Below are 12,051 nucleotides of genomic sequence, written 5' to 3' on the forward strand. Positions count from 1 at the left end.
TAGAGTAACTAGACAGAAATAACATAACAGTTAGTTCCTGATGTGATTTGATGAGACTGATAATATATAAAATCCTTCAGAAAACCAGCCAGTTTGAACTATTTAAAGAGCTTTAGTTATTCACATGCAGTTACTATTTGAAACAGGAGCTTGTTCATCTGCTATTTGTGACGATACAACAACAACAACAACCCAGTGAAATCCCACATCGTGGGGTCTGGGGAGGGTAGAGTGTACGCAGACCTGACTCCTACCAAGGTAGGACGGCTATTTCCGAAAGACCCCCGGCTCAATAAAAGCATAAAAAGAAGTCAGATAAGGTTAAGAGATTCGGATAAGAGATTTAAAGCGATATGGAAATGAAATAATGCAAGCGACACAGATAACACATGATAATCAGAGCACAGGAAATAACAGATAATAGCAGAAATCGGAGCAGATGACACAAGATAACCAAAGCACAGGAAATAACAGATAATAGCAGAAATCGGAGCACAAGAAATTATATTGCAATATCTGCTATTTGTGACGATGATGCAGATAAATACTAGTAATTCATTTATTCAAGTTAGACTCTCACAAGCTCCAATAGCAATTTCATGCCTCACATAACCATCTTTATACCTCCTTATTACCTCCTCTAAAACCATAGACTTAGGACTCAAGGTGCTATTCTAAATAAAAAAGGAAAAAAGAAACATTGAGCCGGAGCAGTCTCAAGGATGCTTTTCTCAGCTATTAGTGAAAGAAAAAGCTTTTATTTAAGTCAAATGACACTCATGAAAACTCTATGTACCTTGCGGGTAGACTTGCTGGAGACATGAGATTAACCTAAAAATTCAATGGTTAACTTTCTTGCAAGCCAAATTCAAAGGAATTGGAGGGTCTGAGAACGAGCCGTTAATAATTTGATCAAATATCCACTTATTAGCTGCTTCTGTGAAATGAGTTCCATCCCAACTAACTCGAACTGATGGATCTTTGCAAGACTCTGCGATCACGATCTCCTTTCCATTCACCACTTTCTTACTCCCACATCTAATGAATCTGTTGTAGTTGTATTTCCCACCATGACCACAACAAGCTAGAAATGGGTTCTCAAATCCTGTCATTACATATAGAACACTTAATATGCATTTCTAGTTATATAATCGTTAAACTTATCAAGCTTGGTCTAAGAATAGCTACTGCTAGTCATTTCTCTACATAATACTTCAAAATCTAGAAGTTAATGCCATGAAAAAGATTAAAAGGAATTCAAGTTGAAGGTCCTTGGTAAGTTAGATCATAGGATTACCTAGCTTCTTTGCATGACCGATGAGCGAGTACTTAACCGAATAGACATCAACATAAGTGATTGCAGCTAAAGGAAGTTCTTTCCTGAGCTGAACAACCGCTTTCTTCAACTGAAGGTTGAAGTATTTTGACACTTCATTGAAAGGAGTAGCACAGCCATACTTATCGATTTGGGCTGCTGTGATAGGAAAATGGTCCATAACGGATGGTAGGCAACCTACTGGTCCAGTGTTGTGAATCCAAAATGATCTTCCGCCTTTCACATATATTTTCTGCATTTATAGCAAATGAATAAAACTGGTATAGAAAACAAGTAACTAAACGTAAATTGGTAAAGTTGAGCTGGGGAGTCCGATCGTCATATGTTGGTTCTATTTCACTGACCTTTATAACATTGGATAACTGAGAGAGTAAATCAGCAACATAAGCCTTTACTTGCTCAATCGACATATTGAGCTTGTAGCCAGCAGTGAGATCATTTTGGCCAATATCAAATGTGTACAATCCTTGAGAAAAGTCTTCCTCCTTCGGCAACAATTGGCCAAACATATTACCTGTGCAGTAAAACAAAACCTTTAGCCTGTTACAAAATTGAATTCTAGTACTTTCATGTACACTCTATTATTGCTTTGCTCAATAAAATTAGTACTTTTCTGGCGAATTATCTGGGACCTTGAATGAAAATCTGAGAACTGAACACCCTGTACATCAAGTGAAATAGGACTATATCCACTCTGAGTCATGGTTGTGTTTTGAGGTCTAATTGTTGATCCAGCTGTGGCAAAATTAGCTCCATGGCTGAAGTTGGAACCAATTGAATCAAGAAACGCGCTAAGATAAGGCAAATCTAAGCCTTCAGCTGGCAATTCAAAAATTAGGAAAAAAAAAGAGGATCAGAAGCTGAACAAACATGTCATAACAAGAAAAGAAAAACATGTCCTTTGTCTGAAGGTTATGTTTGGTTATCAGAAAATATTTTTCCGGGAGAACATGTTCCACCAAAAGGATAAAAATGACTTCCTCTCTTATTTTTGGGCGAAAGCCATTTTCCTTCTCAGTTATCTCAACTTTTAACTTCATAACACTGCTTTAACCAATATTGAGACATCATTAGCAACGGTTAATATTCAAAAATTTCATCAAGACACTCTCCGGTTTGCTAATGTTATTATCAATGTTTACAAGCATTTTCCATTTCTAACCACAAATTGAAAAATATTTTTCAGAAAATAAGTCATTTTCCAGAAAACAAAAAATGTACCACACACTCCCAAAGTCTCTAGGACTAAGTAATTTCTTGCAGCTGGTTACAAGTAGCGGCAGAGTCATAGACCTAAGGTACGGGTTTCACCGAACCCATTAAGGCAGTAACATTAGTCTGACCTCTATATTTGTCTTAAGAAATTAATTTAATATGTAAACATTATTACCGATGAAATCAATGACGAGACGGCCATCGGAGAAGCGACCAGCAGGGGCATGAAAGAAGGTTTCACCATGTGGATAAGGAGCTTGTCCAAATGCTGCTGAAAGACCACCTGTATCTGAATTTGAGTCACCAAAGTTGAAAATGGCTGGAAAATTGCAACTGCTAAGACATAGTACTTGGGTTGGCACTAGACACAATAGTAGTATCAACATCTCTGTGAATTTTACCATCTCAACTTTTACTTGAATAAATATTCCGTTACAAACTGATAGATGCCAAACACATAAAAGGGTGTTGCCTAAAAAGTTAGTCCTTCCATTTTTCAAGACTCTGACTACAATTTGTAGTCATTATTAGTCAATGGATTGCCTGTACTCTATTCGTCAGTCATTTTAAAGACTATTGCGAAATTTAAGGAGATAGTTAATTGCTTTTGTAATTCAAGTTAGAAAATAAATCAAGTGGCATAATCTGTCTGTAATATTAAGGGACAGGTAACATGGGATTCGACCTGCACTAACCAGTGTTTTAAAAGACAATTTCAGGACCCCGGGGCGGGGCACTGGCAAAACGTCTCGGGGCTCATGTGCGGGGCTTAATTCATGTGAGACTTACGCCCTAAGCGCCCGATTGTAAGACCTAAACACGCCTAACGCCAAACGTTCGGGACTCGCCTAATAGTTATTACACAAATTATATGTTAAATTCTTTAATTATAATCGTTGACCCTCATAATTCTTTAACAAATGAATGATACTTAATAGTTTTTCATCTATAGAAATAAGAAGATTGGGTGTAACTCAAATAACAAGTCGTAATATTGTATATTTACTATTTGAGAACATCGTGAGGGTGAATATCACTTAATATTTCTTTTAAAAATACATAGCCGAATTGTACATTTTTACTTATCTTTGGTCTTTTGTCTTATGTATCAAAATTGTCATATTTTATTATTTCTCTATTTGAAAGTAATTTTATTTTATTCATGAAGGAGTTACATTTTAATTATAATACTGATAAAGTTTTATTGATTGTTTGCTTATAGGGAGATAAAATGAATAGTTTGATAGTAATATTGTTTTAAGAACTTGTGATTTTTCATTGTTTGAAAGTTAAGAAGTTAGAGTTAATTTGCATTTCATAATAGCTTTTATTTCATTGTATTGTTTATACTTGTAAAATTATGTTATATATAAATACAAATTGTAAGTGATGTATAATCGATTGCTTTAATTAGTATTTTGTGATCAGGATCAAACACATCTATATATATAATATATATTATTTTTTCATTTATTTACAGTTTTCTTTTATTTTTTTTATGTAATTTTACTTATTTAAAAATATTTATTGTAATTATATTATTTTATGAAATACTAAAAATTAAATACCCATTAGGCTTACGCCTCATCGAGGCATATGTAAAACGCCCCGCCTCTTAAAACACTGGTACTAACCTAGTTACCTATTTAAATTGACCAAATGGTCTTCAAATTATGCAATCAATTTTGACCCGTAAACTACTAACATGTCTTGCAGGGGCCCAGTTGGATGATAATGTATTCATTTAATAGTTTAACTTCGATCAATTCTTCCACATGTTAAGGTCAATTTGCGTAAAAAAAGATTTAAATATATCAATCCATAAGAGAATTTCATCAAAATATGAAAGGAAAAAAAAAAAAAAAAAAAAGACAAACAACATGGTATTGAATGTACGGTGCAACTTTATTTCATTATACAAAATCATTTTTTGTAGGGTGGCTCAACTATAAGGCCAATAAAGCAATCGCTTGGGGCCCTCAATTTTTTTGGAGCCTCATTTTTTCCTTAAAGATGTATTTTATATATATAACAGTTGCCTCAGTCGAAATAAGTTTTTCAACATTAAAATTGATAATATCTTATCTAAGATCAATAATGTCTCAAGATAGATTGAATGGATTAGCTATATTATCAATTGAAAAGGAATTGTAAGAACAAATCGATTATAAAACAATAATTAATGACTTCACATCTAAAAAAAACTCGAAAAGTAGACTTTAAATGAAAAAATATATATGACGATCTTTCCTTTAAAAAGTAATAGGGTCTCTTATTGAAGTTTGGTTTTAGGCCCCTAATGTTATTGAGACGGCCCTGCAATTTTTAGTGACTCAATTTTATTATAGTTAAAAACAACAAAAAACCTCAAAGACTAAAAGCACGCAAACAAACTATTTTCGCCTGTTGTCCTTTTTTGCAATATTTTTTTAGTAAATGACCTTTTAACTTATCCTTTTATACCACGGTCTAAAGATCTCTTTTAAGCAAACTTGTACGAAAACGTTTAAATCATGGTCTAAAATTTTGTAAGTTATTACGAATGGTAAGCGATAATCTAATGTTTTGTCCATAAAGAGGAGTGATATATAAGCAAATAATAAACTAAGTCTAACGTTGTTCGAAAGAGAAATTTCTAAGAACTATATTTGCACAACTTTAAAAAATAGGAACAAAATCTAACTAATGACCTAACAAAAAACCTAAAAATGGACCTTTGCATAACTCTTTCGAATCAGTTTTAATCGAGGTGAAATTCTGACTTGAAAATGAAAATAGAGGCTGAGAACTAAAATTAAATATATCTCGCACTTTGGCAATCATTTGGCAACTTCCCCAGATCTAATTCTTATACCAATAAAATATCTGAATATCCTTTCAAGCTAGGATTCTTGATCCACAAAGCTGAAAGTGGTTACCTAATTTATACAACCCTTGGATAATGTAATAGTTCCATTTATTGATTAATAAAATAATTGGTACAATCTTTGATAAATAACGAGGTTTATTGCTTATGACAGGCCATGTTCAAGGGTAGTGGAGGATCTGAATATGAACCATTCACAATTTGTTCAAACACCCATCTATTAGCAGCCTCAGTGTAATGTACACCATCCCAGTTGATTCTGACTGATGGATTTTTGCATGATTTTCCTATCATTATTTCTTTGCCTCTGACCATGATCTTGCTTCCACATCCATGATTTATGTTGTAATTGTACTTTCCTCCATGCCCACAGCAAGCTTGTAGTGGATGCTCAAACCCTATAATTTCACCAACCATCAACAACAATACTTTTAAACTAGGGGTGGAGGCACAATGCACATTACGGGTTCGGCAGAATCTAATAAATTTGGTTTCACTTTATATTTATATTAGAATATTATTTAATATATACAAATAATCTATTCAGAACTCAATAAGCAAAATAATTATGATCCACAATTTATAAACTAAAAATTCTTACTTCATCTATATTTAAAACATAAGATATAATGATATAAAGAAGTGGCATTAGACTTATTTTGTGTTTACTTCCATTTTTAAGTGGAGAATGTCCCTTACCAAATGGCTACAATTTAACTCATAGTCAGGGGCCTTACCAAATGACTACAATTTAACTCATAGTCAGGGCGAATCCATGTATTAAAAGTGGGTCACATGAATACATGGTCACTCAATTAAACTTGATATATTATGTATATAATTCTTAAAATATATCTAATATTAGCTGAAGGAACACATGGTCAAACTAGACCGAATGGAGCACTGGTTGAGTGCTACCTTTAATCCCTTAAGGTTGTGAGATTGAACTCAACTAAATGCACTTTTGCGACTTTTTTTATAAAAAAAATTCTAAGGTGAACTCATCCTCTTGAAATTCTGGATTCGCCTCTGCTCATAATGTCGCACATTCTAATATACGTGGTCCAGTTTCACGTAATCTATTTATTTATATAGTAAGGAGTATCTCTTTGTGCAACTCCTATTATAAAGGATAACCCGATGCACTAAGCTCTCGCTATGCCCAGGGTCCGAGGAAGGCCGGATCACAAGGGTCTATTCTAAGCAGCCTTACCCACCATTTCTGCAAGAGGCTGCTTCCACGGCTCCTATCGTAAAGAAAGAAATTTCAAAATGAAATGTTGATATACTTTTTTAACACTCATAAAGTTTTTCACATTGGATAAGATTGGAATTGCAATTAAGTTTAAAAGCTTCATTATTTCCTTGTACCCATTATTTTACATTTTTCAATTAGTACCGAATTTTGTTATTCTCTATATAGTAACACTATGAAGGCAATAAATCATAATTTTTCACGTTTAATTTGTCAAATTTCATTTCACTTTTTCACTTTTTTACACGATATGAAAAGCATCTCCTTTTTAATTACTAAAAAAAGTTATTATTTTCTTTTATGATCATACATGGGAGAGTTAATATTTTCTCCAAGCCTTTTGAATTAACATACAACTTCATTATTTCTTTGTATGGCTACATTAGAACTGTAAATATCTCGTTTCCAAATTTTCAAGGTACTATTTTAATTTCAAAAACTATTGATTCCACCATCACCTTATGATATGCAGCAACACTAATTTTCATGTACTTTAATTTCTATCTTATAATATGTACAATACATACCATGCTTGTTAGCGCCACTGATGAGTTCATACTTGACAGAGTACACATCAACGTAGGTAAGAGCAGCCAATGGAAGATCCTTTCTTAACTTAATCACTGCTTCCTTCAATTTACTGTTGAAATATTGAGCCACTTCATTGAAGGGAGAAGCGCAACCTGCCTTATCAACTTGTCCTGCTGTTATTAGCAGACGATCTAAGATATAAGGTAGACAACCAACTGGACCTGTATTATGTATCCGAAAATATCTACCGCCTTGATCATATATGTCCTGCAATTTTCACCATAACATGTATAGTTAATTACCTCGAACTTTTTGAGGTACGGTGCTTTAATACGTGCAATTGTTGTAGCTCGTCAATAAAAAAATTCGATTAAAACTTGAAATTCAAAGAGAATTTTGTTTTATCTTATCACGTTCATTTTCCTTCAATTCTATTTGAATTTCAACTCTCTAAATAGAAAAATTTTAGGTCAATCTAATTCAACTTTAGTTTTATTGCTCTAAAATCATAAAACCAATTTTTGTAACGACAAGATAACTCACTTATGCGTATATATCACAAAAAGAAAAACACACTTATTCATTTTTCAAACTAATGTTCTTAAGACCAAAGAGTTGGGCGAAAAGAGGGAAAAGCCCTTGTTAAATTTGTCAATATCACTTATGGTTGATTATATATATATAAAAAAAAAAAAAAAAAAAAAAAAAAAACTGGCTCCAATCTCGAAAAACAGAAGTAGGCTAGCTGGCAAGTTTATAAGTTTCCATGTAACTATAGACATGTGAATAATTCGCTTACGTAATATCATATCCATGTGGCACGACTTTAAAGAAAAACCAAAAAGCTCATTACCCACTATGAACCTGTTTGGATGAGCTTAAATAAGGCAGTCTATAAGCTGAAAAATGACTTATAAGTCAAAAATAAATAAGTTAGTATAGTCCAACTTATTTTTTTGGCTTATAAGCTATTTTCAGCTTATCGGCTGTTTTAGATAAGTTAAATCAAACAAATTCAATTAATTTTTTAGGTTTATTTTAAGCATAAAATGACTTTAAGCTGGCTAGCCAAATACTCAACTTAACAGCTAATGTCTTTCATTGTGTGGCACTTCGTGGGTTTAATTTTTTATTTTTTTTGAGTGGGTCGAAAAATGAGTTTTCATTTTATTTTCAAGTTGTACCACATGAATATTATGTAATGCGCTATTGAGGTCTCAATTTTAAGTTTATGTGCTATATAGGTGTATTCAAGTTGTTTTCCTCCGTTGCAAAAAATTAGTTCTGTGGCTTTGGTGCAATTGAAACAGAAAATTCTCAAAGTACTATGCTAAATCTTGCTATAAATTAAGGATGTACCTGAATAACGGTCTTGAATTGATCAATTAGATCAGGAACATAAGCTCTAACTTGATCAGTGGACATGTTAAGAAAGTAACCAGCAGTTAAATCATTTTGTCCAATGTCAAATGTGTATAAACCGTTGGAAAAATGTTTCTCCTTAGGCATCAACTGACTAAAGACATCCCCTGTAGAATATTGATTTTTTTTTTTTCAGAAATAACAAGACATAGAGAAAATTAGGCTATCGATAGACTATGGAACAAAGTATGAACATACGTCTAGAAAGTTGTAAAGGTATTTATTTAATTACCTTTGGTACGAATAACCTGAGATCTACGATGGAAATCGTTGAATTCGTAAGTCTGAACGTTTAGAGAAATGGGGCTAAAACCATTTTGGTGCAGAGTTGTGTTTTGGGGTCTGATTGTTGAACCAGCCGTGGCAAAGTTGGCTCCGTGACTGAAGTTTGAACCCAATGAATCTAAGAATGCACTTAGATGTGGTAATCCTAAGCTTTCAGCTGAAAAGAAAAACTAGCTCAATAAATCATATTGGTTTAACTTTTATACACAGAGACTTAAAAGATAGTTGTAGATAACTGTCCAATGAAACAAGTAACCTAGAAAATAGAATAGAAAACTTACCACGACGGATCAATATGTATATAAGTTAAATCTATATCATGTTGTCTTTGAGTGAACGAGAACGGAACCACAAAGCAAAAGACAAGATTATCGATACAGTTATTTAGGCAAGAAATATCCTCAATAATAACTTGATGAAACTTGTTGACACGAATTGCAGTTCAAATAATTGGTTATAACTTACATGTACTTGATGTTCACACCTGCTAATAAATGCATAATATGTGTTTGCCCATATATTTTTAGCGCTTAACCATTATTAATTAACTGGGATAATTATCTTTTTGGACTGCTCTAAAAAATAATAGCAAGCAAATGTATATGTTTTGTATTAAGTATAAATATACATATAATATACATAGTGTATACATGCATATACAAAGAATATTAAAAAATAATAAGAAATAATGGTCAAAATCACATCTGAAGTATCATTTTTTATGTGAGTTTCCTATCTGAACTATCATATGTTTGCGTTTACCACCTGAACTATCACCAACTATATCAAAACACACCTCGAAGCTGATAGTTCAGGCAGGAAATTCGCAAAAAAGCGAAACTTCAAGCGTGTTTTTGACTATTATCTCAAATAATAAACATATTATATACATGACCAATGTATATGTTTTGTATATTTCGCACATAATTAATTTCGACCGACGGGCCAAAAATGAAAAAAAGCCCTAATTAGCATGCATTCTCATCTCACTAAATCACTTATAATTATATTAATAAGTTTCTAGTTTGATATAAACATCCGTTGCGTGAATATACCTATTGAAAAAGTGAGAGTGATATTCATGTGGCTTAGATAACCATACTTTTAAGTGTTAACTCAAAACTAATTCGCTCAAATTAAAGCCAAAATAATGCTATCGCAATCAAATCCACACACTCAAAAGAAACAAAACAAAGCCGTTTTCAAATTCAAACATAACTTGCAGCACTTAGAGCCTGTTTGGATGAGTTTATGTCTATAAGCTGTTTGCAGCTTATAAGCTAAAAAAATAAGTTGGGGTAGTTTAACTTATTTTTTTGGCTTATAAGCTGTTTTCAGCTTATAAGCTGCTTTAAATAAGCTAAGTCAAATGGGCCCAATTATTTTTTTGAGCTTATTTTAAGCACAAAATGACTTTAAGCTGGCCAGCCAAACACTCAAAAAAGCTGAAAACAGCTTATAAGCAGTTTATAAGCAACTTATAAGCCAATCCAAACGGGCTCTTACTAGAGTTACTCTCAACCAATATTGCAAATTAAAAAAAAAAAGTTGAAGTAGTTTAATTTAATACATTTGAAAGTAGTATATATCACTCAATTGCACAAGAAGACATAAGAAGCTATTAGCGTCGGTGGATTCGTTTCAGGCTTTGAAATTAACGTGCCTAATAGAACCAAAAATAGTCACAGTATACATACACTATCCCCGTCCCCACAGTACTTTACTTATAACACGGATCTAGAATTTAAATTTTATGTGATCTTTTATAGATATTTATTGAATTTTTATAATATATACAAGATCAGAGTCAAAGCTGCAACAGTTTTTCGATCCAGTAGACTCAAGCTTACATCTACCTTCTACCCCTGGTACTACTTACTTTATAAGGTTAAATATTCAGAATACAATCATGTATTATATGAAGAAGATGATGAACAGTCTATTTTTATCTTCTTCTTCTTACGAGAATAGCTTTTTTCTAGACTATAATACGAAGAGCAACAATAGTATGAATTATCAAGAAGTTCATACTATGAAAGTACTCTGAACCAATTAAAAGCAATGCAAGATTCTAAAGATGGAGGTATGTTGCCTCACAAAGATGGAGGTAAGGTCTGCGTACATCCTACCCTTCCTAGTTCGTACCTGTGGATTACACAAGCTAGTTGATGTTGTTGTTCTAAAGATGATTTCACTATTGCAAAAATATTACTAAGAAAAACATCATAGTAAAATATTAAAGTGAAGTTCAATTTGTTTTAAGTCAATAATGAGAAAGTGACATTGTTATTATTACCAATGAAATCAATAACAAGACGACCATCAGAATACCGTCCGGCAGGGGCACCAAAATATGTCTCCCCGGCGGGCGGACCAGCCTGACCAAACGCAGCCGACAATCCTCCGGTGTCGGAGTTTGAGTCACCGAAGTTGAAAACCGCCGGAAAATTACACGATGACTTGCTCTTAGTAGCACTTGAAAATGGAAATACAATAAGTAACACTAATAATACTAGTTTTGAGTTACTAAGCTCCATAGGAGTATTGTATGTCTTCTATAAAGCAAAGAAGAGGAAAAAAGAAAGAAGCCTAAGTTTGTTAAATGGATATGATGAGATTATTATATATGGAAGGAAAAAGCCTAGGGATACAGGAAATAAGACGTTAAATGGATATATATGATGAGATTATTATGGAAACGAACTCTTGTAGGGTACGTTCAAGACTTCAAGTTCACGAAGTTTGAGATTATCATTGAAGGATAAATTTGGTCAGGTTCTAAATTAATGTACTTATCTTGGAGTAACACTTTCTTTTTATTCGGATTTTAACTTTATGTTAAAACTATATATTTGAGATGATTTATAAGTAATATTTACGTTCTTCTAAATTTAGGGTCTAGATTAACGGTAGAATATCTTTTTAAGGTTAGGATCTATAAGGAAAAGAACATATTTTATTGTATTCTTAATTTGTTTTAGTTTTCTATAAATAACGATGTAGTCTTTTATTTTGATTCAATGTAAAGAGTTATCATTGATTATCTCTTTGATTTTGTCTTCAGTGATTTCATAACATTTTATGGACTCTTGATTCTGGGATATGATCTAAAGTATTAGCAGCTGATTTTAATTTTATTTT

General features: G+C 32.7%; 2 protein-coding genes across 2 annotated transcripts; both read right to left on the reverse strand.

Moving 5' to 3' along the window:
• Positions 1-478: 478 nt before the first annotated feature.
• Positions 479-3,109, reverse strand: LOC132641160 (GDSL esterase/lipase At3g26430-like). The gene is made up of 5 exons (XM_060358054.1): positions 2,727-3,109; positions 1,946-2,155; positions 1,681-1,850; positions 1,298-1,568; positions 479-1,105 (listed from the first exon to the last, which is right to left on the reverse strand). The coding sequence occupies exons 1-5, from the start codon at positions 2,953-2,955 to the stop codon at positions 840-842; spliced, it is 1,146 nt and encodes a 381-aa protein (XP_060214037.1). The 5' UTR covers positions 2,956-3,109; the 3' UTR covers positions 479-839.
• Positions 3,110-5,373: 2,264 nt separating this feature from the next.
• On the reverse strand, positions 5,374-11,628 carry LOC132641162 (GDSL esterase/lipase At3g26430-like). Its single transcript, XM_060358055.1, has 5 exons — positions 11,207-11,628; positions 8,858-9,067; positions 8,563-8,732; positions 7,200-7,470; positions 5,374-5,815 (listed from the first exon to the last, which is right to left on the reverse strand). Exons 1-5 carry the CDS (start codon positions 11,445-11,447, stop codon positions 5,556-5,558), a joined length of 1,152 nt encoding a protein of 383 aa, XP_060214038.1. The 5' UTR covers positions 11,448-11,628; the 3' UTR covers positions 5,374-5,555.
• Positions 11,629-12,051: the final 423 nt, after the last annotated feature.

The sequence above is a fragment of the Lycium barbarum genome, chromosome 5 (assembly GCF_019175385.1).
Source record: "Lycium barbarum isolate Lr01 chromosome 5, ASM1917538v2, whole genome shotgun sequence".
NCBI lineage: Eukaryota > Viridiplantae > Streptophyta > Magnoliopsida > Solanales > Solanaceae > Lycium > Lycium barbarum.